Raw genomic sequence first — 26,400 nt, 5'->3', positions numbered from 1 at the left:
ACTGAGTAATGATAACTAGGCTATATACACAGAGTACCAGTACTGAGTAATGATAACTAGGCTATATACACAGAGTACCAGTACTGAGTAATGATAACTAGGCTATATACACAGGGTACCAGTACTGAGTAATGATAACTAGGCTATATACAAGGGGTACCAGTACTGAGTAATGATAACTAGGCTATATACACAGGGTACCAGTACTGAGTAATGATAACTAGGCTATATACACAGGGTACCAGTACTGAGTAATGATAACTAGGCTATATACACAGGGTACCAGTACTGAGTAATGATAATAGTCTATATACAAGGGGTACCAGTACTGAGTAATGATAATAGTCTATATACAAGGGGTACCAGTACTGAGTAATGATAAGTAGGCTATATACACAGAGTACCAGTACTGAGTAATGATAACTAGGCTATATACAAGGGGTACCAGTACTGAGTAATGATAATAGTCTATATACACAGAGTACCAGTACTGAGTAATGATAACTAGGCTATATACACAGGGTACCAGTACTGAGTAATGATAACTAGGCTATATACACAGGGTACCAGTACTGAGTAATGATAACTAGGCTATATACACAGGGTACCAGTACTGAGTAATGATAATAGTCTATATACACAGAGTACCAGTACTGAGTAATGATAACTAGGCTATATACACAGAGTACCAGTACTGAGTAATGATAACTAGTCTATATACACAGAGTACCAGTACTGAGTAATGATAACTAGGCTATATACACAGAGTACCAGTACTGAGTAATGATAACTAGGCTATATACACAGGGTACCAGTACTGAGTAATGATAACTAGGCTATATACACAGGGTACCAGTACTGAGTAATGATAACTAGTCTATATACAAGGGGTACCAGTACTGAGTAATGATAATAGTCTATATACACAGAGTACCAGTACTGAGTAATGATAATAGTCTATATACACAGGGTACCAGTACTGAGTAATGATAATAGTCTATATACACAGAGTACCAGTACTGAGTAATGATAACTAGTCTATATACACAGGGTACCAGTACTGAGTAATGATAACTAGGCTATATACACAGGGTACCAGTACTGAGTAATGATAACTAGGCTATATACACAGGGTGCCAGTACTGAGTAATGATAACTAGGCTATATACACAGGGTACCAGTACTGAGTAATGATAATAGTCTATATACACAGAGTACCAGTACTGAGTAATGATAATAGTCTATATACACAGGGTACCAGTACTGAGTAATGATAACTAGGCTATATACACAGGGTACCAGTACTGAGTAATGATAACTAGGCTATATACACAGGGTACCAGTACTGAGTAATGATAACTAGGCTATATACACAGGGTACCAGTACTGAGTAATGATAATAGTCTATATACACAGAGTACCAGTACTGAGTAATGATAATAGTCTATATACACATGGTACCAGTACTGAGTAATGATAATAGTCTATATACACAGAGTACCAGTACTGAGTAATGATAATAGTCTATATACACAGGGTACCAGTACTGAGTAATGATAATAGTCTATATACACAGGGTACCAGTACTGAGTAATGATAACTAGTCTATATACACAGGGTACCAGTACTGAGTAATGATAACTAGGCTATATACACAGAGTACCAGTACTGAGTAATGATAATAGTCTATATACACAGGGTACCAGTACTGAGTAATGATAACTAGGCTATATACAAGGGGTACCAGTACTGAGTAATTATAATAGTCTATATACACAGGGTACCAGTACTGAGTAATGATAATAGTCTATATACAAGGGGTACCAGTACTGAGTAATGATAACTAGGCTATATACAAGGGGTACCAGTACTGAGTAATGATAACTAGGCTATATACACAGGGTACCAGTACTGAGTAATGATAACTAGGCTATATACACAGGGTACCAGTACTGAGTAATGATAATAGTCTATATACAAGGGGTACCAGTACTGAGTAATGATAACTAGGCTATATACAAGGGGTACCAGTACTGAGTAATGATAACTAGGCTATATACAAGGGGTACCAGTACTGAGTAATGATAACTAGGCTATATACAAGGGGTACCAGTACTGAGTAATGATAACTAGGCTATATACAAGGGGTACCAGTACTGAGTAATGATAACTAGGCTATATACAAGGGGTACCAGTACTGAGTAATGATAACTAGGCTATATACACAGGGTACCAGTACTGAGTAATGATAACTAGGCTATATACACAGGGTACCAGTACTGAGTAATGATAACTAGGCTATATACACAGAGTACCAGTACTGAGTAATTATATCTAGGCTATATACAAGGGGTACCAGTACTGAGTAATGATAATAGTCTATATACAAGGGGTACCAGTACTGCGTAATGATAATAGTCTATATACACAGGGTACCAGTACTGAGTAATCATAATAGTCTATATACACAGAGTACCAGTACTGAGTAATGATAACTAGACTATATACACAGGGTACCAGTACTGAGTAATGATAACTAGGCTATATACACAGGGTACCAGTACTGAGTAACGATAACTAGGCTATATACAATGGATACCAGTACTGAGTAATGATAATAGTCTATATACACAGAGTACCAGTACTGAGTAATGATAACTAGGCTATATACAAGGGGTACCAGTACTGAGTAATGATAACTAGGCTATATACACAGGGTACAAGTACTGAGTAATGATAACTAGGCTATATACAATGGGTACCAGTACTGAGTAATGATAACTAGGCTATATACAAGGGGTACCAGTACTGAGTAATGATAACTAAGCTATATACACAGGGTACCAGTACTGAGTAATGATAACTAGGCTATAAACTCTTTAAAAACATAAATAGGACCAAACAGATCAGATCAAGCCGCCCAGAAGGTTCATCCTGGCCGTTCCATGGTGTCGTGGAGTTGAGCACCAGCCATTTTAGTTGGTACCGTTTCAGTGGAATGTTCAAAGTGAACTGAATAATTCAACAGTGTTCTAAACGTTCTGTCTCCTAAAGGGCCCCCCTATGACCAACAGTGTTCTAAACGTTCTGTATCCTAAAGGGCCCCCCTATGACCAACAGTGTTCTAAATGTTCTGTCTCCCTTCTGTTGTCTGTCTGTATCCTAAAGGGCCCCCTATGACCAACAGTGTTCTAAACGTTCTGTATCCTAAAGGGCCCCCTATGACCAACAGTGTTCTAAACGTTCTGTATCCTAAAGGGCCCCCTATGACCAACAGTGTTCTAAACGTTCTGTATCCTAAAGGGCCCCCTATGACCAACAGTGTTCTAAACGTTCTGTCTCCCTTCTGTTGTCTGTCTGTATCCTAAAAGGCCCCCTATGACCAACAGTGTTCTAAACGTTCTGTCTCCCTTCTGTTGTCTGTCTGTATCCTAAAGGGCCCCCTATGACCAACAGTGTTCTAAACGTTCTGTCTCCCTTCTGTTGTCTGTCTGTATCCTAAAGGGCCCCCTATGACCAACAGTGTTCTAAACGTTCTGTCTCCCTTCTGTTGTCTGTCTGTATCCTAAAGGGCCCCCTATGACCAACAGTGTTCTAAACGTTCTGTATCCTAAAGGGCCCCCTATGACCAACAGTGCCCTCGGAAACTATTCAGAGCCCTTTACGTTTTCAATATTTTGTTACGTCACAGCCTTATTCTAAAATCTGGGGTAGGATACCAAAAAAAATGTCTGCAGCATTGAAGGTCCCCAAGAACACAATGGCCTCCATCATTCTTAATGGAAGAAGTTTGGAACCACCAAGACTCTTCCTGGAGCTGGCCGCCCGGCAAAACTGAGCAATGGATGGAGAAGGGCCTTGGTCAGGGGAGTGACCAAGAACTTGATGGTCACTCTGACAGAGATCTAGAGTTTCTCTGTGGAGATGGGAGAACCTTCCAGAAGGACAACCATCTCTGCAGCACTCCACCAATCAGGCCTTTATGGTAGAGTGGCCAGACGGAAGCCACTCCTCAGTAAAAGGTACATGACAGCCTGCTTGGAGTTTGCTTAAAGGCACTCTCAGACCATGAGAAACAAGATGATCTGGTCTGATGAAACCAAGATTGAACTCTTTGGCCTGAATATGAAGGGTCACGTCTGGAGGTAACCTGGCACCATCCCTACGGTGAAGCATGGTGGTGGCAGCATCATGCTGTGGGGAGGTTATTCAGTGGCAGAGACTGGGAGACTAGTCAGGATCGAGGGAAAGATGAACCTAGGAAAGTATAGAGAGATCCTAGATAAAAACCTGCCCCAGAGCACTCAGGACCTCAGGCTGGGGCAAAGGTTCACCTTCCAACAGGACAATGACCCTAAGCACACAGCCAAGACAACGCAGGAGTGGCTTCTAGACAAGTCTCTGAATGTCTTTGAGTGGCCCAACCAACTTGACAGAGCTTGAGAGGATCTGCAGAGAAGAATGTGAGAAACTCCCCAAATACAGGTGTGCCAAGCTGGTAGCATCATACCCAAGAAGACTTTAGGCTGTAATCACTGCCAAAGGTGCTTCAATAAAGTACTGAGTAAAGGGTCTGAATACTTATGGAAATGTTATAATTTCATTTTTTATTTTTTTTATAAATTAGCAAATATTTCTAAAAACCTGGTTTTGCGTTGTCATTATGGGGTATTGTGTGTAGATTGATAAGGGGAAAGAAACGATTTAATCAATTTTAGAAGAAAGCTGTCAATGGGTTTGAAAACTTTCCGAAGGCACTGTATGAAGTGGCTATGGACCCTGGTCAAACGAAGTGCACTAGAAAGGTACTAGGGTGCTATTTGGGAGTCAAACTCTGATAAATGGATGGATGTTATTGGAGGCCTAGTGAAGGCATTGCCATAGAAACCGTCTGTAAAACCATGGCACTGTAATTGCATTGTGTACACAACACTACCAGCCAAATATGTCTGTGTAGACCTAGTCTAGGGCCTTGCTGTGTTACGGCTGCGCAGTGCAGAATATGTGGAGAGAAAAAAGGACTTTCTAACAATGTCTTAGGGTTTGACTTCTGTACAAACTGGCCCTTTACTGTGAGAGCAGAGTAGAGTAGAGTAGAGCAGGGCAGAGTAGAGTAGAGTAGAGTAGGGCAGAGCAGAGTAGGGCAGAGCAGAGTAGGGCAGAGCAGAGTAGGGCAGATCAGAGTAGGGCAGAGCAGAGTAGGGCAGAGTAGGGCAGAGCAGTGTAGGGCAGAGTTTAGTAGGGCAGAGTAGGGCAGAGCAGAGTAGGGCAGAGCAGAGTAGGGCAGAGCAGAGTAGGGCAGAGTAGGGCAGAGCAGTGTAGGGCAGAGTTTAGTAGGGCAGAGTAGGGCAGAGCAGAGTAGGGCAGAGCAGAGTAGGGCAGAGCAGAGTAGAGTAGAGTAGGGCAGAGCAGAGTAGAGTAGGGCAGAGTAGAGTAGGGCAGAGCAGAGTAGAGTAGAGTAGAGTAGAGTAGGGCAGGGCAGAGTAGGGCAGAGCAGAGTAGGGCAGAGTAGAGTAGGGCAGAGCAGAGTAGGGCAGAGCAGAGTAGGGCAGAGCAGAGTAGGGCAGAGCAGAGTAGGGCAGAGTTTAGTAGGGCAGAGTAGAGTAGGGCAGAGCAGAGTAGGGCAGAGCAGAGTAGGGCAGAGCAGAGTAGGGCAGAGTTTAGTAGGGCAGAGTAGAGTAGGGCAGAGTAGAGTAGGGCAGAGTAGAGTAGGGCAGAGCAGAGTAGGGCAGAGTTTAGTAGGGCAGAGTAGAGTAGGGCAGAGTAGGGAAGAGCAGAGTAGGGCAGAGTAGGGCAGAGCAGAGTAGAGTAGGGCAGAGCAGAGTAGAGTAGGGCAGGGCAGAGTAGGGCAGAGCAGAGTAGAGTAGAGTAGTGTAGGGCAGAGCAGAGTAGGGCAGAGCAGAGTAGGGCAGAGCAGAGTAGGGCAGAGTTTAGTAGGGCAGAGTAGAGTAGGGCAGAGCAGAGTAGGGCAGAGCAGAGTAGGGCAGAGCAGAGTAGGGCAGAGTTTAGTAGGGCAGAGTAGAGTAGGGCAGAGTAGAGTAGGGCAGAGTAGAGTAGGGCAGAGCAGAGTAGGGCAGAGTTTAGTAGGGCAGAGTAGAGTAGGGCAGAGTAGGGAAGAGCAGAGTAGGGCAGAGTAGGGCAGAGCAGAGTAGAGTAGGGCAGAGCAGAGTAGAGTAGGGCAGGGCAGAGTAGGGCAGAGCAGAGTAGAGTAGAGTAGAGTAGGGCAGAGCAGAGTAGAGTGGGGCAGGGCAGAGCAGAGTAGGGCAGAGCAGAGCAGAGTAGGGCAGAGCAGAGTAGGGCAGGGCAGAGTAGGGCAGAGCAGAGTAGGGCAGAGCAGAGTAGAGTAGGGCAGAGTAGAGTAGGGCAGAGTAGAGTAGGGCAGAGTAGAGTAGGGCAGAGCAGAGTAGGGCAGAGCAGAGTAGGGCAGTTTAGTAGGGCAGAGTAGGGCTGAGTAGAGTAGGGCAGAGTAGGGAAGAGCAGAGTAGGGCAGGGCAGAGTAGGGCAGGGCAGAGTAGGGCAGAGCAGAGTAGAGTAGAGTAGGGCAGGGCAGAGTAGGGCAGAGTAGAGTAGGGCAGAGTAGAGTAGGGCAGAGTAGAGTAGGGCAGAGCAGAGTAGAGCAGAGTAGGGCAGAGCAGAGTAGGGCAGAGTAGAGTAGAGTAGGGCAGAGTAGAGCAGAGTAGAGTAGGGCAGGGCAGGGCAGAGCAGAGTAGAGTAGGGCAGAGTAGGGCAGAGCAGAGTAGGGCAGGGCAGAGTAGAGTAGGGTAGAGCAGAGTAGAGTAGGGCAGAGCAGAGTAGGGCAGGGCAGAGTAGGGCAGAGCAGAGTAGGGCAGAGCAGAGTAGGGCAGAGTAGGGCAGAGCAGTGTAGGGCAGAGTTTAGTAGGGCAGAGTAGGGCAGAGCAGAGTAGGGCAGGGCAGAGTAGGGCAGAGCAGAGTAGAGTAGAGTAGGGCAGGGCAGAGTAGGGCAGAGTAGAGTAGGGCAGAGTAGAGTAGGGCAGAGTAGAGTAGGGCAGAGCAGAGTAGAGCAGAGTAGGGCAGAGCAGAGTAGGGCAGAGTAGAGTAGAGTAGGGCAGAGTAGAGCAGAGTAGAGTAGGGCAGGGCAGGGCAGAGCAGAGTAGAGTAGGGCAGAGTAGGGCAGAGCAGAGTAGGGCAGGGCAGAGTAGAGTAGGGTAGAGCAGAGTAGAGTAGGGCAGAGCAGAGTAGGGCAGGGCAGAGTAGGGCAGAGCAGAGTAGGGCAGAGCAGAGTAGGGCAGAGTAGGGCAGAGCAGTGTAGGGCAGAGTTTAGTAGGGCAGAGTAGGGCAGAGCAGAGTAGGGCAGGGCAGAGTAGGGCAGAGCAGAGTAGAGTAGGGCAGAGCAGGGCAGAGTAGAGCAGGGCAGAGAAGAGTAGGGCAGAGCAGGACAGAGCAGGGCAGAGCAGAGCAGGGCAGAGTAGAGTAGGGCAGAGCAGAGTAGAGTAGGGCAGAGCAGGACAGAGCAGGGCAGAGCAAAGCAGAGCAGAGCAGAGCAGGGCAGAGTAGAGCAGGGTAGGGTAGAGTAGAGTAGAGTAGAGTAGAGTAGAGTAGAGCAGGGTAGGGTAGGGCAGAGTTGGGCAGGACAGAGCAGGGCAGAGCAAAGCAGAGCAGAGCAGGGCAGAGTAGAGCAGGGTAGGGCAGAGTAGGTCAGAGCAGGGCAGAGCAGGTCAGAGCAGAGTTGGGCAGGACAGAGCAGGGCAGAGCAGGTCAGAGCAGAGTTGGGCAGGACAGAGCAGGGCAGAGCAGACTAGTTGGAGCTTAGTTTCTCCATCTACTGTATGTCATTTGGCAGTTTGAACTTAAAACCCAGTTGCTACGGTGATCTCCTCTGTTCTCCTCCTAAATTGGATATCCTTGAGTTTACTGAAGACTCTCTCTCTCTCACAGAATATAAACTGTTCTAGAACCGTAATGCTTTAATTAAATGGAATTCAGACAAGCTTTACAAACTAGTTTATCTAACAAATGTATTACACAATATTGTATATTTATCTAGTCTGATTTATGGTACATAAACTGAATGACCTCATGCATTGTGTTCCTTATTTCAATCCAGAGCCGTACATGTATATGGGTCTGTTTCTAAACTCTAATCCGATAGAACGGAGACCATGACATGTTCTTGCGTCAGTCCGAGGTGAGGTAAGACCAAGGTTGTCCTCTGACTTCGTTTAATTGAATATGTCACTAAGGTAAGCCAGTGTCATTTCATCAGTAGAATGCATCACCTCTCTTTACCGAACTTGTCGTTGTTAGATGAACACCATACTACAGCAGGACTAGTCCAGGTTGGAAGGCTTCCCAGATCAGTGTTAGAGCCAAAACAGTAAAGTAACGCTGGATCAACCAAGCCTGGATGTAATGTGTAGGCCGCAAAAAAAGATTGTCAGTATAAGCTGGGTTGGGTTAGCGGTCTGAACTATGTTATCTTCTAGGAGCACATGCCTTTTTATTTGTGTGAGACTCAAAGTTGCTTTAGTTATTGATAAAGGAAAATAAGGAGTTCTTCAGGGTATTGTGTGTCTTGTTAGTCAGGACATTGTAAAGTGTATTATGAATTCCAACCGGGCAGTTGTAGAGTGTCTGACAGGTTACACTCTGGTCCCAAGATGTCGCTGCTCCCTCCGATACGGCCAGCGGGACTCATCTCATGATCATGACGTTAGTTAGGTGTCCCATCAGCCCCTGGGCTCCAGCCTGTTATCTGATGGGTGTGAGGCAGAGCAGAGGGCCGTGATCTGATAGAGCCAGGCGGCCAGGGGAAGCAGAAACAGCCTGGGACCGGGGGGGAAGCCATACAGCCTGGGACAGGGGCGGAGCTATACAGCCTGGGATAGGGGCGGAGCTATACAGCCTGGGATAGGGGCGGAGCTATACAGCCTGGGACAGGGGCGGAGCTATACAGCCCGGGACAGGGGCGGAGCTATACAGCCTGGGACAGGGGCGGGGCTATACAGCCTGGGACCGGGGCGGAGCTATACAGCCTGGGACTGGGGCGGAGCTATACAGCCTGGGACCGGGGCGGAGCTATACAGCCTGGGACAGGGGCGGAGCTATACAGCCTGGGACAGGGGCGGAGCTATACAGCCTGGGACCGGGGCGGAGCTATGCAGGATCAGAACTGACTCTGTGTAATTAAGGTAGCAGGTTAGGAGAATTAACGTAGCAGGTTAGGAGAATTAAGGTAGCAGGTTAGGAGAATTAAGGTAGCAGGTTAGGAGAATTAACGTAGCGGGTTAGGAGAATTAACGTAGCGGGTTAGGAGAATTAACGTAGCGGGTTAGGAGAATTAACGTAGCGGGTTAGGAGAATTAACGTAGCGGGTTGGAGAATTAACGTAGCGGGTTAGGAGAATTAACGTAGCGGGTTAGGAGAATTAACGTAGCAGGTTAGGAGAATTAACGTAGCAGGTTAGGAGAATTAAGGTAGTAGGTTAGGAGAATTAACGTAGCAGGTTAGGAGAATTAAGGTACCAGGTTAGGAGAATTAACGTAGCAGGTTAGGAGAATTAACGTAGCAGGTTAGGAGAATTAACGTAGCAGGTTAGGAGAATTAACGTAGCAGGTTAGGATAATTAAGGTACCAGGTTAGGAGAATTAACGTAGCAGGTTAGGAGAATTAAGGTAGCAGGTTAGGAGCATTAACGTAGCAGGTTAGGAGAATTAAGGTAGCAGTTTAGGAGAATTAACGTAGCAGGTTAGGAGCATTAACGTAGCAGGTTAGGAGAATTAAGGTAGCAGGTTAGGAGAATTAACGTAGTAGGTTAGGAGAATTAAGGTACCAGGTTAGGAGAATTAACGTAGCAGGTTAGGAGAATTAAGGTAGCAGGTTAGGAGAATTAACGTAGCAGGTTGGGAGAATTAACGTAACAGGTTAGGAGAATTAAGGTAGCAGGTTAGGAGAATTAACATAGTAGGTTAGGAGAATTAAGGTACCAGGTTAGGAGAATTAACGTAGCAGGTTAGGAGAATTAAGGTAGCAGGTTAGGAGAATTAACGTAGTAGGTTAGGAGAATTAAGGTACCAGGTTAGGAGAAATAACGTAGCAGGTTAGGAGAATTAAGGTAGCAGGTTAGGAGAATTAACGTAGAAGGTTAGGAGAATTAACGTAGCAGGTTAGGAGAATTAACGTAGCAGGTTAGGAGAATTAACGTAGCAGGTTAGGATAATTAACGTAGCAGGTTAGGAGAACTAACGTAGCAGGTTAGGAGAATTAAGGTAGCAGGTTAGGAGAATTAACGTAGCAGGTTAGGAGAATTAAGGAAGCAGGTTAGGAGAATTAAGGTAGCAGTTTAGGAGAATTAAGGTAGCAGGTTAGGATAATTAATGTAGCAGGTTAGGAGAATTAACGTAGCAGGTTAGGAGAATTAACGTAGCAGGTTAGGAGAATTAAGGTAGCAGTTTAGGATAATTAAGGTAGCAGGTTAGGAGAATTAACGTAGCAGGTTAGGAGAATTAACGTAGCAGGTTAGGAGAATTAACGTAGCAGGTTAGGAGAATTAAGGTAGCAGGTTAGGAGAATTAACGTAGCAGGTTAGGAGAATTAAGGTAGCAGGTTAGGAGAATTAACGTAGCAGGTTAGGAGAATTAACGTAGCAGGTTAGGAGAATTAACGTAGCAGGTCAGGAGAATTAACGTAGCAGGTTAGGAGAATTAACGTAGCAGGTCAGGAGAATTAAGGTAGCAGGTCAGGATAATTAAGGTGGGGAATGCTGAAGCATACGTTGATTAAAGTTTTACTGTCTACATTTAGAGGCCCAGACTTTTGACATAGACGGTAAAAGCTCACATTCCTGGACTGAAACATTGGGAGATTGTTTCCCTCACGACACAGCACATTGATTGGTAAGGTTACATACTGGTAAGTTACACTATATTTAGATACTTGAAAATACTGCCTGCTGAGAGACACCTTTGCTATTTGTCCCCGTACTCGATCAACGGTGAAGGACTTAACGTGACGTTGTTCTTGTACAGTATATACATGAAATGTACATGATGGACGACATACCTCACTCAGTCATAGTTAGTTAAATAATAGTAGATGGGCAAGAATTTGCCACTGTCAACTTTTAGCAGGTTAGTAGAGAAATTAGGCTCATCATTTAAACCACAGAAATATACTCACATTCAGGCTGCGTTTCTATACAGTACTTTGTGACATCAGCTGATGTAAGAAGGGCTTCATAAGTACAATTTGATTGGTTCACTGAGTATTTGAAACTCAAGCATGTATTTCCCAACTGCTTTCTCATGTCATCCTACATCATCCTTCCAGACCTTTATAGTCCAATGCATCCAACATGCCAATGGGCAGCTAACGACATTGAACAACTCAAACTCTGGTCATCTTGTTTTTTTTTTAAACTAGGCAAGTCGGTTAAGAACAAATTCTTATTTTCAACGACGGTCTAGAAACAGTGGGTTAACTGGTCTAGGAACAGTGGGTTAACTGGTCTAGGAACAGTGGGTTAACTGGTCTAGGAACAGTGGGTTAACTGCCTTGTTCAGGGGGGCAGAACGACAGGGATTTGATCTTGCAACTTTTTGGTTACTAGTCCAACACTCTAACCACTAGACTACCCCCCGCCCCTTATTGCAGAGCACCAGAGCACGTTGTATACATTTAGCCCAGGTGTCTGTGTTTTTTTTTTTAAAGATTTGTTATTGAAATGTATATACGTAGGATCTGCTGGTTGATATGCATCTGCAGCTGTCGTACATGACACACATCTTTCTATCTAAATGTTTTTCTTTGGATTTCTATGCAAATGATATGATTGAGTGTTTATTTGTGCCTGCAGCTAGTTCATTGAAATAAGACAGTCGTGCCAAAACATTATTTAAAAAATGTAATTCACTGACAGAGAGAGAGCTGCTCTGCTCTGCTGTCTGTCTTCTCTCACTGTCCTGTTGGCCACTCAGTGTTATCTAGAAGAAAAAGAAACGCACACCTATTAAGACGAGGTGCTGGCTAGCGGAGTAGAAACTTGAAAATAAAAGAGAGCCGCACACTCTAAAAGAGAGCCGCACGTTTCGACAGCCAAGCTTTCTTCATCAGGGTAGACCCTGATGAAGACAGCTTGGCTGTCGAAACGTTGGTATTACATTTTTGCATCTGAGAATCCTCCCACCCCCCAGTCCTTCTAGAAGTTAAGGAACCCCCCCACCCCCCAGTCCTCCTGGAACTTAAGGAACCCCACCCCCCAGTCCTCCTGGAAGTTAAGTTATCCCCCCCCGTCCTCCTGGAAGTTAAGGAATCCCTACCAACCACCCAGTCCTCCTGGAAGTTAAGGAATCCCCCCCACCCCCCAGTCCTCCTGGAAGTTAAGGAATCCCCCCCCCCCACCCAGTCCTCCTGGAAGTTAAGGAATCCCCCCACCACACAGTCCTCCTGGAAGTTAAGGAATCCCCCCCCCCCCACCCCCCAGTCCTTCTGGAAGTTAAGGAATCCCCCCCACCCCACAGTCCTCCTAAAAGTTAAGGAATTCCCCCCACCCCCACCCCCCAGTCCTCCTGGAAGTTAAGGAATCCCCCCCACCCCACAGTTCCTCTGGAAGTTAAGGAATCCCCCCCACCCCACAGTTCCTCTGAAAGTTAAGGAATCCCCCACTCTAAGACAACTGCCAGATGATGATAGAATGATGATAGGATCACTGGTGACTGACTGGTCACCTCACCTCCTTGTCCTCTTTCTCCTCCTCCTCCTCCTCCTCCCTCTTGTCTGGTCAGATAGTACAGTGTTGAGGTACTCCTCTGACCTGTCCTCTCGTTCTCCCTGCTCTCCCCCTCTATCCTCCTCTCCCCTCGCTCCATCTAATCCCCTCTCCAATTTCAGTTTCCTCTCAGATCAAAAGATTATCCAGACAGACTGTGTTCGTTCCCACAGTGGAGATAAGGTTTCTGTTTCGGACACACCCTGTTGGTCTGGCTCTGGCTCTCTCTGGCTCTCGCTCTCTCTCTCCATGGCCTGACCACAGATTACAAAGAACAGTCCTTCAATGGGGGGGATGATGTTGTTGAGAATGAAACTGGTCTGCTGGGCCCATATTCATAAAGCATCTCAGAGTAAAGGTGCTGATCTAGGATCAGGTCCCCCCGGCTCCATATAATTAGGATTTGAAATGCAAAACTGATCCTAGATCAGCCCTCCCTAAGACACTTTGTGAATATTGGTGTTTGTGTTTCTCTCTTTTTTCTCCTCCGCTACTCACTCCGGGCCCCTCTTCTGTCTCTGCGCTCAGGACGTTGTTTGGGTTGAATTCCCGAAGGTTGGGTTTCATGAAAGTGTCAGCAGGCAGGAGAATCCGTCCTTCCTGGGGAAAGTGAGGGATAATGAGACACATCCCTTTGTAGAAGGTTGAATTGGGTGTCATGGCTGTTCAACGGCTTCCTATGCTCATGCCTGTGTGTGTGTGTGGGTGTGTGTATTCATATTCTTCTTCATCATCTAGTCGGCTACTTCACAAACAGATACCCAATCCTTCCCATATTACCTACTGCCCTTATTCACCTCTGATAAAAACATCCCATTCACTCACTGTAGAGACCACATCCATCTCTGATTAAACACATCCCATTCACTCACTGTAGAGACCACATCCACCTCTGATTAAACACATCCCATTCACTCACTGTAGAGACCACATCCACCTCTGATTAAACACATCCCATTCACTCACTGTAGAGACCACATCCACCTCTGATTAAACACATCCCATTCACTCACTGTAGAGACCACATCCACCTCTGATTAAACACATCCCATTCACTCACTGTAGAGACCACATCCATCTCTGATTAAACACATCCCATTCACTCACTGTAGAGACCACATCCATCTCTGATTAAACACATCCCATTCACTCACTGTAGAGACCACATCCATCTCTGATTAAACACATCCCATTCACTCACTGTAGAGACCACATCCACCTCTGATTAAACACATCCCATTCACTCACTGTAGAGACCACATCCACCTCTGATTAAACACATCCCATTCACTCACTGTAGAGACCACATCCACCTCTGATTAAACACATCCCATTCACTCACTGTAGAGACCACATCCATCTCTGATTAAACACATCCCATTCACTCACTGTAGAGACCACATCCATCTCTGATTAAACACATCCCATTCACTCACTGTAGAGACCACATCCACCTCTGATTAAACACATCCCATTCACTCACTGTAGAGACCACATCCACCTCTGATTAAACACATCCCATTCACTCACTGTAGAGACCACATCCATCTCTGATTAAACACATCCCATTCACTCACTGTAGAGACCACATCCATCTCTGATTAAACACATCCCATTCACTCACTGTAGAGACCACATCCATCTCTGATTAAACACATCCCATTCACTCACTGTAGAGACCACATCCATCTCTGATTAAACACATCCCATTCACTCACTGTAGAGACCACATCCATCTCTGATTAAACACATCCCATTCACTCACTGTAGAGACCACATCCATCTCTGATTAAACACATCCCATTCACTCACTGTAGAGACCACATCCATCTCTGATTAAACACATCCCATTCACTCACTGTAGAGACCACATCCACCTCTGATTAAACACATCCCATTCACTCACTGTAGAGACCACATCCACCTCTGATTAAACACATCCCATTCACTCACTGTAGAGACCACATCCACCTCTGATTAAACACATCCCATTCACTCACTGTAGAGACCACATCCATCTCTGATAAAAACATCCCATTCACTCACTGTAGAGACCACATCCACCTCTGATTAAACACATCCCATTCACTTACTGTAGAGACCACATCCATCTCTGATAAAAACATCCCATTCACTCACTGTAGAGACCACATCCATCTCTGATTAAACACATCCCATTCACTCACTGTAGAGACCACATCCATCTCTGATTAAACACATCCCATTCACTCACTGTAGAGACCACATCCACCTCTGATTAAACACATCCCATTCACTCACTGTAGAGACCACATCCATCTCTGATTAAACACATCCCATTCACTCACTGTAGAGACCACATCCACCTCTGATTAAACACATCCCATTCACTCACTGTAGAGACCACATCCATCTCTGATTAAACACATCCCATTCACTCACTGTAGAGACCACATCCATCTCTGATTAAACACATCCCATTCACTCACTGTAGAGACCACATCCATCTCTGATTAAACACATCCCATTCACTCACTGTAGAGACCACATCCATCTCTGATTAAACACATCCCATTCACTCACTGTAGAGACCACATCCATCTCTGATTAAACACATCCCATTCACTCACTGTAGAGACCACATCCACCTCTGATTAAACACATCCCATTCACTCACTGTAGAGACCACATCCATCTCTGATTAAACACATCCCATTCACTCACTGTAGAGACCACATCCATCTCTGATTAAACACATCCCATTCACTCACTGTAGAGACCACATCCACCTCTGATTAAACACATCCCATTCACTCACTGTAGAGACCACATCCATCTCTGATTAAACACATCCCATTCACTCACTGTAGAGACCACATCCATCTCTGATTAAACACATCCCATTCACTCACTGTAGAGACCACATCCATCTCTGATTAAACACATCCCATTCACTCACTGTAGAGACCACATCCATCTCTGATAAAACACATCCCATTCACTCACTGTAGAGACCACATCCATCTCTGATTAAACACATCCCATTCACTCACTGTAGAGACCACATCCATCTCTGATTAAACACATCCCATTCACTCACTGTAGAGACCACATCCATCTCTGATAAAACACATCCCATTCACTCACTGTAGAGACCACATCCACCTCTGATTAAACACATCCCATTCACTCACTGTAGAGACCACATCCATCTCTGATTAAACACATCCCATTCACTCACTGTAGAGACCACATCCACCTCTGATTAAACACATCCCATTCACTCACTGTAGAGACCACATCCATCTCTGATTAAACACATCCCATTCACTCACTGTAGAGACCACATCCATCTCTGATTAAACACATCCCATTCACTCACTGTAGAGACCACATCCATCTCTGATTAAACACATCCCATTCACTCACTGTAGAGACCACATCCATCTCTGATTAAACACATCCCATTCACTCACTGTAGAGACCACATCCATCTCTGATTAAACACATCCCATTCACTCACTGTAGAGACCACATCCATCTCTGATTAAACACATCCCATTCACTCACTGTAGAGACCACATCCATCTCTGATTAAACACATCCCATTCACTCACTGTAGAGACCACATCCACCTCTGATTAAACACATCCCATTCACTCACTGTAGAGACCACATCCACCTCTGATTAAACACATCCCATTCACTCACTGTAGAGACCACATCCATCTCTGATTAAACACATCCCATTCACTCACTGTAGAGACCACATCCATCTCTGATTAAACACATCCCATTCACTCACTGTAGAGACCACATCCATCTCCTCCAGTAGCCAAAGGACTGTGTACCCATCATGTCAACACCCATGACAGGAAGCCAACTGACAGACAGACACACCCTGAATAATGACAGATAATCGCTGTAGCTAGATGATGATTCTCCTGATCTACAGCCGCCCTCTCTTCATGTTTGCTCAGCGCCTGCCTAATGGCTTCTGGGGGTCCGCTCGATGACTAGGACGGGAGTCACGTGTCGACTGATAGGGTTCCCCTCAAATGGCCACCTATTTCATGTAGAGCCCTGGTCAACAGTAGGGAATAGGGCCCTGGTCAACAGTAGGGAATAGGGCCCTGGTCAACAGTAGGGAATAGGGCCCTGGTCAACAGTAGGGAATAGGGCCCTGGTCAACAGTAGGGAATAGGACCCTGGTCAACAGTAGGGAATAGGGCCCTGGTCAACAGTAGGGAATAGGACCCTGGTCAACAGTAGGGAATAGGACCCTGGTCAACAGTAGGGAATAGGGCCCTGGTCAACAGTAGGGAATAGGGCCCTGGTCAACAGTAGGGAATAGGACCCTGGTCAACAGTAGGGAATAGGGCCCTGGTCAACAGTAGGGAATAGGACCCTGGTCAACAGTAGGGAATAGGGCCCTGGTCAACAGTAGGGAATAGGGCCCTGGTCAACAGTAGGGAATAGGGCCCTGGTCAACAGTAGGGAATAGGGCCCTGGTCAACAGTAGGGAATAGGGCCCTGGTCAACAGTAGGGAATAGGGCCCTGGTCAACAGTAGGGAATAGGGTTCCATTTGGGATGTATAAGAGGAGAGAAGAAGAGAAAATATTAGAGTCATTGTTCTGTGTGTGTCTGTGTGATCACATGCTATCATGGGTTGGGTTTCCCCTCTTAGCGTTCAAATTCATTTCTGGGCCTTGGATATTGAATAAGGACTGAGTCTCTCTCTATCACTTGCTCTGACTCTGTCTCCCTCCTTCCCTCTCTCTCTCTCCCTCCATCTCCTTCTCTCTGTTAGTTCCCAGTGTCCAGAGCATCGCAGGGCAGGATGTTTACTTCATGCTTCATCGTATGTTAGCGAGGTAATGACGTCTAATTGCGTGCTGGTTTAACGACGTCTGTCTCAAACCCTCCTTCGCTAGCCTACCCCGCCAGCCTCTGCCCACCGCCTGCCATTTCAGAGTTGCTCGGTAACGTTAGCGGACCAAGCAGGGTGTTGTGTCGTACAGTACTGTTACCATGGAGCTGCTAGGGGCCTTCTACAGGAGGAAGCTCCGGAGGAAGCAGAAGAAGGAGGATGTAGGCCTGGGGACGGGGCCGGGAGAGCTGAGGCGGTCAGACAGGGCACTGTGCAAGTCCCCCTCTGAGACCAGCGTCAACCGCCTGGCCACCGGACTCATTTCCAAGGTGCTACGCTTCACCAGGTAACTGGAGCACTTCCTACCTGAGGGTTAGGGTCAAGGGTCAAGGGTAGGGTAGGATTCTGGGGGTGGTGCAGGTTGAGGTTTACAGCCAGGTAACTGGAACACTTCCTACCTGAGGGTTAGGGTCAAGGGTCAAGGGTAGGGTAGGATTCTGGGTGTGGTGCAGGTTGAGGTTTACAGCCAGGTAACTGGAACACTCCTTACCTGAGGGTTAGGGTCAAGGGTAGGGTAGGGTAGGATTCTGGGGGTGGTGCAGGTTGAGGTTTACAGCCAGGTAACATCCTGGGGGTTGTAACATGGTTGTAGTATTCTCCTAAGGCAGGGTTGGTTCTAGGGTAACCTGGGGGGAAGGGTTGGTTCTAGGGTAACCTGGGGGGTAGGGTTGGTTCTAGGGTAACCTGGGGGGTAGAGTTGGTTCTAGGGTAACATTCTGGGGGGGGGGGGGGGTAGGGTTGGTTCTAGGGTAACATTCTGGGGGGAAGGGTTGGTTCTAGGGTAACCTGGGGGGAAGGGTTGGTTCTAGGGTAACATTCTGGGGGGTAGGGTTGGTTTTAGAGGTTTCACCTGCTCTGTAGTCTGTGGTCTGTCTGTTCCACAGCTGGTCGTCTAAGGAGGCTTTGGGACCTACAGACTCATCTGTAGAGTTTATGGACTGCATTCCAAGCTCAGGTGTGGCGTATGGAGTGAGTTTGCAGTTTTGTTGAGCAAGTTGGATAAATGGTCCAAAATACTGTAACGTTATAAAAAAAATTGTTACGTGATGCATCACTTTGGGGGTGTAAACAATGGCTTCTTTCATGTTTCTGTAGCTGGACGAAGGTGAAGATAGCATCATTTCCTGTTTATCTTCTAAGCTAAGTGCTGTGTTTGGGGATCAGGAAGATCTTCTAGGCTGACAAACATGAAATATGATGGCTGCTTGTTAGACATTTGGCAGCCAGCGGGAAGAATAGCATAACTGACACAAGCTGTTGTTTTGAAACAGGAGAGGTTGGAGAGCTTGATTCCAAGGAGGAATTGTCTAGAGACTTCCTGGTCTGAATGTAGAGAGTAGAGACTTCCTGGTCTGAATGTAGATAGTAGAGACTACCTGGTCTGAATGTAGAGAGTAGAGACCTCCTGGTCTGAATGTAGAGAATAGAGACTTCTTGGTCTAAATGTAGAGAGTAGAGACCTCCTGGTCTGAATGTAGAGAGTAGAGATTCCCTGGTCTGAATGTAGGGAGTATAGACCTCCTGGTCTGAATGTAGAGAATAGAGACTTCCTGGTCTGAATGTAGAGAGTAGAGACCCTTTGGTCTGAATGTAGAGAGTAGAGACCTCCTGATCTGAATGTAGAGAGTAGAGACCTCCTGGTCTGAATGTAGAGAGTAGAGACTCCCTGGTCTGAATGTAGGGAGTATAGACCCTGTGGTCTGAATGTAGAGAATAGAGACCTCCTGGTCTGAATGTAGAGAATAGAGACTTCCTGGTCTGAATGTAGAGAATAGAGACTTCCTGGTCTGAATGTAGAGAGTAGAGAGTTCCTGGTCTGAATGTAGGGAGTGTAGACTTCCTGGTCTGAATGTAGAGAGTAGAGACTCCCTGGTCTGAATGTAGGGAGTATAGACCCCATGGTCTGAATGTAGGGAGTATAGACCCCATGGTCTGAATGTGGAGAATAGAGACTTCCTTGTCTGAATGTAGAGAGTAGAGACTTCCTGGTCTGAATGTAGAGAGTAGAGACTTCCTGGTCTGAATGTAGGGAGTGTAGACCCCCTGGTCTGAATGTAGAGAATAGAGACTTCCTGGTCTGAATGTAGAGAATAGAGACTACCTTGTCTGAATGTAGAGAATAGAGACTTCCTGGTCTGAATGTAGAGAATAGAGACTACCTGGTCTGAATGTAGAGAGTAGAAAGTTCCTGGTCTTCACTGTGTGTAAATCAGACTACTGTGAAAGCTTGGTTGTGAGTCCACAGTGATGATAGCTAGGCCTCCCTGCTTCACGGCTTCTGGTGAGAAGGGAGGACGGAGGAGGATGAGGGTGAGTCAGAAAGAGGGGGAGGCAGTCAATCTGCTTTCAGCACAGTGATAGCATGCAGCTGGACTCTCCTGTGGCTCATGCCCAGGCCAGGACTACTGGGCCTTTCCAGTCTGTTATGATGGACCGGGTTGAGGGGATTGGCTATGGGGATGGTCTTAGCTCAGTAATGACTTTTCATTTGTAAACACATACTGAGCTGCTAACCTCTCAGTCAATCATTTGCTTGACTGGCGCTGAAGGTCATGAGGGAGCTGTTGTCAAATAGTTTTCAAGTTTGTGGGTTTAAACCAGACGTCTTGCCACAACGTTCTCCTAGCAGTACAATGGGGGTTTAAACCAGACGTCTTGCCACAACGTTCTCCTAGCAGTACAATGGGGGTTTAAACCAGACGTCTTGCCACAACGTTCTCCTAGCAGTACAATGGGGGTTTAAACCAGACGTCTTGCCACAACGTTCTCCTAGCAGTACAATGGGGGTAGCAGTACAATGGGGGTTTAAACCAGACGTCTTGCCACAATGTTCTCCTAGCAGTACAATGGGGGTTTAAACAAGACGTCTTGCCACAAAGTTCTCCTAGCAGTACAATGGGGGTTTAAACCAGACGTCTTGCCACAACGTTCTCCTAGCAGTACAATGGGGGTTTAAACCAGACGTCTTGCCACAATGTTCTCCTAGCAGTACAATGGGGGTTTAAACAAGACATCTTGCCACAACGTTCTCCTAGCAGTACAAGGGGGGTTTAAACCAGACGTCTTGCCACAATTTTCTCCTAACAGCAGCAGGAGCACAAAATGTAGGCAGCTTATTGGATAAATGGTGTGTTGGGGTATTTCCCTGTTTAGGGGTCAAAGGCCTTTTGGGAACCAGTGTTATCTGGTTGCTTCATAACTGTTTCTGGTTGCCATGGTTAATCTCTTAAGCAACATCTTAGTAAACAGTTTTGTTGCGGTCTGGTTGCCGTTATGGGTTTGTGTGGTGTTTTCTGGGACGAACTGCAGCAGAAGTAGCAGTCTGTCTGGTGATCAGGCATGAAAACACTTGTTTTAAAAACAGCAACAGTAGAGGAGACCACAGCAGTTTGGGTTGGAGACAAGGAGACAATAAGACTACTTCATGACGCATGATTTACCCTCTTGACTGTTGGAGTCCTTGGCTCCTACAAGGACCAAATACCATTGACCAATGTTCTCCATCTCACTCAGTTGGGGGGGGGGGGTTAATTCTGCACAGTGACAAATAAACCCACCTGCTGCCGTTGTGTTTGACATTCACCGGCGTTTACATTCACAGGCAGCACTCACAGGCAGCACTCACAGGCAGCATTTACAGGCAGCACTCACTGGAAGCACTCACTTACAGCACTCACTGGCAGCACTCACTGGCAGCACTCACAGGCAGCACTCACAGGCAGCATTTACAGGCAGCACTCACAGGCAGAATTCACTGGAAGCACTCACTTACAGCACTCACTTACAGCACTCACTGGCAGCACTCACAGGCAGCACTCACAGGCAGCACTCACAGGCAGCATTGACAGGCAGCATACACAGGCAGAATTTACAGGCAGCATTTACAGGCAGCATTCATAGGCAGCACTCACAGGCAGCACTCACAGGCAGCATTTACAGGCAGCATTCACAGGCAGCACTCACAGGTTTAATGAATCACCAACAAGTTGTCATAAACTCTCTGAGGCATTGTGGTCTGATGTGACTAACTACATTCAGATGTTGGTTCACTCTGCTCTGTGAATCCCTCTGGGCTTCCCTCCAAACACTAATATCTTCCAGCTTGTACACATTATGTAACAATATACAGTATAACAATATATGAACCTCCCTTTTCATTAAGCTATACCAGACCCCTTTACATACAGTTGAAGTCGGAAGTTTACATACACCTTAGCCAAATACATTTAAACTCAGTTTTTCACAATTCCTGACATTTAAACCTGGATCCTGACCTCACTCCATCTCAATGTGGACCTGGATCCTGACCTCACTCCATCTCAATGTCGACCTGGATCCTGACCTCACTCCATCTCAATGTGGACCTGGATCCTGACCTCACTCCATCTCAATGTGGACCTGGATCCTGACCTCACTCCATCTCAATGTGGACCTGGATCCTGACCTCACTCCATCTCAATGTTGACCTGGATCCTGACCTCACTCCATCTCAATGTGGACCTGGATCCTGACCTCACTCCATCTCAATGTCGACCTGGATCCTGACCTCACTCCATCTCAATGTGGACCTGGATCCTGACCTCACTCCATCTCAATGTCGACCTGGATCCTGACCTCACTCCATCTCAATGTGGACCTGGATCCTGACCTCCCTCCACTCTAAACTTCCATCCGCAGACACAGCGAGCCTGTCTCCAGAACTCACTCTCTCTTCTATGTTCTGATTCTATGTTCTAAATCTATGTTCTAATTCTATGTTCTATGTTCTAAATCTATGTTCTACAGACACAACTCACTCTCTCTTCTATGTTATAGTTCTTTGTTCTATGTTCTAAATCTATGTTCTACAGACGCAGCGAGCCTGTCTCGAGAACTCACTCTCTCTTCTATGTTCTAATTCTATGTTCTAAATCTATGTTCTAAATCTATGTTCTACAGACGCAGCGAGCCTGTCTCCAGACCTCACTCGTGGCACGCCACCAAGCTAGGCGAGGGCCAGCCAGACCCCAGCATGATGCAAATATCCCAGGACCCTCCTTGGCATCACACCTACCCCTCCAGGTTAGTCAATCAATCAAGTGATAAATCAATATATATTTCTAAATCCATTTTTGATGCTGTGGAGCGGTGAACACAGGGCCCCTGTCAGAAAGTCAGGGCTTATTATTTAAGTGGGTTTTATACATTTTATATGGAAATATTTAGATCTTTAAACATGTTAAGTATGATGGTTGTATTGTTCATATTACATACTGAGTGTACAAAACATTAAGAACACCTGCTCTTTCCATGACATAGACTGACCAGGTGAATCCAGGTGAAAGATATCATCCCTTATTGATGTCACTTGTTAAATCCACTTCAATTAGTGTACAGTACCAGTCAAAAGGTTGGACACACCTACTCATTCAAAGGTTTTTCTTTATTTGTACTATTTTCTACATTGTAGAATAATAGTTAAGACATCAAAATTATGAAGTAACACATAAGAAATAATGTAGTAACCCAAAAGTGTTAACCCAATCAAAATATATTTTATATTTGAGATTTTCTAGGCTGCCATAGAGCTCTGGTCTAAAGTAGTGCACTATTTAGGGAATAGGGTTCCATCGGGCTCTGGTCAAAAGTAGTGCACTATATAGGGAATAGGGTTCAATAGGGCTCTGGTCAAAAGTAGTGCACTATATAGGGAATAGGTTTCTATAGGTTTCTGGTCAAAAGTAGTGCACTATATAGGGAATAGGGTGCCATTTGGGATGAAGATACCACTCTTTTGTTGCCCAGTTGAACCCAGCTGTTTCTCATGGAGATCAGTAGTGTATTATCTTAGACTGAGATGGATGAAAGGACAGTAGTGTATTATCTTAGACTGAGACTCATGAAAGGACAGTAGTGTATTATCTTAGACTGAGACTCATGAAAGGACAGTAGTGTATTATCTTAGACTGAGACTCATGAAAGGACAGTAGTGTATTATCTTAGTGTATTATCTTAGACTGAGACTCATGAAAGGACAGTAGTGTATTATCTTAGTGTATTATCTTAGACTGAGACTCATGAAAGGACAGTAGTGTATTATCTTAGACTGAGACTCATGAAAGGACAGTAGTGTATTATCTTAGACTGAGACTCATGAAAGGACAGTAGTGTATTATCTTAGACTGAGACTCATGAAAGGACAGTAGTGTATTATCTTAGACTGAGACTCATGAAAGGACAGTAGTGTATTATTTTAGACTGAGACTCATGAAAGAACAGTAGTGTATTATCTTCGACTGAGACTCATGAAAAAACAGTAGTGTATTATCTTAGACTGAGATGGATGAAAGGACAGTAGTGTATTATCTTAGTGTATTATCTTAGACTGAGACTTGTGAAAGGACAGTAGTGTATTATCTTAGACTGAGACTCATGAAAGGACAGTAGTGTATTATCTTAGACTGAGACTCATGAAAGGACAGTAGTGTATTATCTTAGACTGAGACTCATGAAAGGACAGTAGTGTATTATCTTAGACTGATATGGATGAAAGGACAGTAGTGTATTATCTTAGACTGAGACTCATGAAAGGACAGTAGTGTATTATCTTAGTGTATTATCTTAGACTGAGACTCATGAAAGGACAGTAGTGTATTATCTTAGACTGAGATGGATGAAAGGACAGTAGTGTATTATCTTAGACTGAGACTCATGAAAGAACAGTAGTGTATTATCTTAGTGTATTATCTTAGACTGAGACTTGTGAAAGGACAGTAGTGTATTATCTTAGACTGAGACTCATGAAAGGACAGTAGTGTATTATCTTAGACTGAGACTCATGAAAGGACAGTAGTGTATTATCTTAGACTGAGATGGATGAAAGGACAGTAGTGTATTATCTTAGACTGAGACTCATGAAAGGACAGTAGTGTATTATCTTAGTGTATTATCTTAGACTGAGACTCATGAAAGGACAGTAGTGTATTATCTTAGACTGAGACTCATGAAAGGATACTTGATCCACCAGACAACTGCCTGTGAAGTCGATGTGTTTAGGACAGCTTGTGTGTTAATGGGTTAGCCTACAAAGCCAACCCCGTCTGTTTTGCACCATAGTTGTACCCGTGTCACTTTGGTTGCTAAACAACCAACCTGTCTATATGTAGACTGTTGTTGTGTTCAGACCAGGACATTGAGGCCCTATCGGTCAGTGATGTCAGAAAATAATGGGTGGGGGGGGGGGGGGCGGGGGGGGGGGGTATTGACGTCATCTGTCTGCTATGGATGGACATTCCTGGCGACACCTCCCCTCACCTCTACCGTTCCCATGGCAGCTCCCACTCCCTCTCGGGTCGTCCAATGTCGGCAGTTATTTGCTGAGAGAGAAGAGAGAGGGAGAGGCAAAGAGCAGCCTGTCCAGTTCTGAGAGTATGGTAGGAGAGAAATGAAGGTAATTGGTAGGAGAGAACTCGAGGTAATTGCGCTGCTATAAGAGCGATTAGTGCTGATCTCAGAGCTGTTACGTCCTCCTCATCGTCATTACTGCTGTAGAAATATCAACCAACACTGGGCCCCTACCATCCCCCAACACACACACACACACACACACACAGGCATGCAGACTACACACACACACATCATACACACACACACACACACACACACACACACACACACACACACACACACACACACACACACACACACACACACACACACAGGCATGCAGACTACACACACACACACACACACACACACACACACCCCACACAGGCATGCAGACTACACACACGTCACAAACACACACACACACAGGCATGCAGACTACACACACGTCACATGTACGCACACACACACACACACACACACACACACACTCTGCCTGCCATCCCCCCTCCTCCACCTATATAACCATACAAGGGCAACAAGCCCAGGGGCCACATTGATGTTTGAAACTGGCTTAATCAACGGGGAACTGCTATTGTTATTCTGGATAAATCGGTGGGGAATTGTTACATCATGAAAAAAATCTCTTCAGTTACAAACTTATACATACGAACTACAATTTACAGACACAGACAACGACTACATCTCCTCTGCCCAGACCCGCATGCTCACACCTCCATCCCTAGTACCTGGTCACACCTCCATCCCTAGTGTCTGGTCACACCTCCATCCCTAGTGTCTGGTCACACCTCCATCCCTAGTGTCTGGTCACACCTCCATCCCTAGTCACACCTCCATCCCTAGTGTCTGGTCACACCTCCATCCCTAGTGTCTGGTCACACCTCCATCCCTAGTCACACCTCCATCCCTAGTGTCTGGTCACACCTCCATCCCTAGTGTCTGGTCACACCTCCATCCCTAGTGTCTGGTCGCACCTCCATCCCTAGTGCCTGGTCACACCTCCATCCCTAGTCACACCTCCATCCCTAGTGTCTGGTCACACCTCCATCCCTAGTCACACCTCCATCCCTAGTGTCTGGTCACACCTCCATCCCTAGTACCTGGTCATACCTCCATCCCTAGTGTCTGGTCACACCTCCATCCCTAGTGTCTGATCACATCTCCATCCCTAGTGTCTGGTCACACCTCCATCCCTAGTGTCTGGTCACACCTCCATCCCTAGTGTCTGGTCACACCTCCATCCCTAGTGTCTGGTCACACCTCCATCCCTAGTGTCTGGTCACACCTCCATCCCTAGTGTCTGGTCACACCTCCATCCCTAGTGCCTGGTCACACCTCCATCCCTGGTGTCTGGTCACACCTCCATCCCTAGTGTCTGG

The 26,400-nt window shown here is 46.0% G+C and overlaps 1 protein-coding gene across 1 annotated transcript in view; it reads left to right on the top strand.

The window, feature by feature from the left end:
• Positions 1-26,400, top strand: part of LOC139422677 (protein Shroom3-like) — a 141,144-nt gene that overhangs the window by 70,827 nt on the left and 43,917 nt on the right. The window contains exon 4 of the mRNA XM_071173877.1: positions 22,574-22,696. Coding sequence (XP_071029978.1) covers positions 22,574-22,696 — 123 coding nt within the window. The remainder of the gene's footprint in view (positions 1-22,573; positions 22,697-26,400) is intronic.

This window comes from Oncorhynchus clarkii, chromosome 12, assembly GCF_045791955.1.
Source record: "Oncorhynchus clarkii lewisi isolate Uvic-CL-2024 chromosome 12, UVic_Ocla_1.0, whole genome shotgun sequence".
In the NCBI taxonomy this organism is placed as follows: domain Eukaryota; kingdom Metazoa; phylum Chordata; class Actinopteri; order Salmoniformes; family Salmonidae; genus Oncorhynchus; species Oncorhynchus clarkii.
The sequence above is the reverse complement of the archived record's forward strand: the minus strand, read 5'-3'. Positions and strand labels throughout refer to the sequence as shown.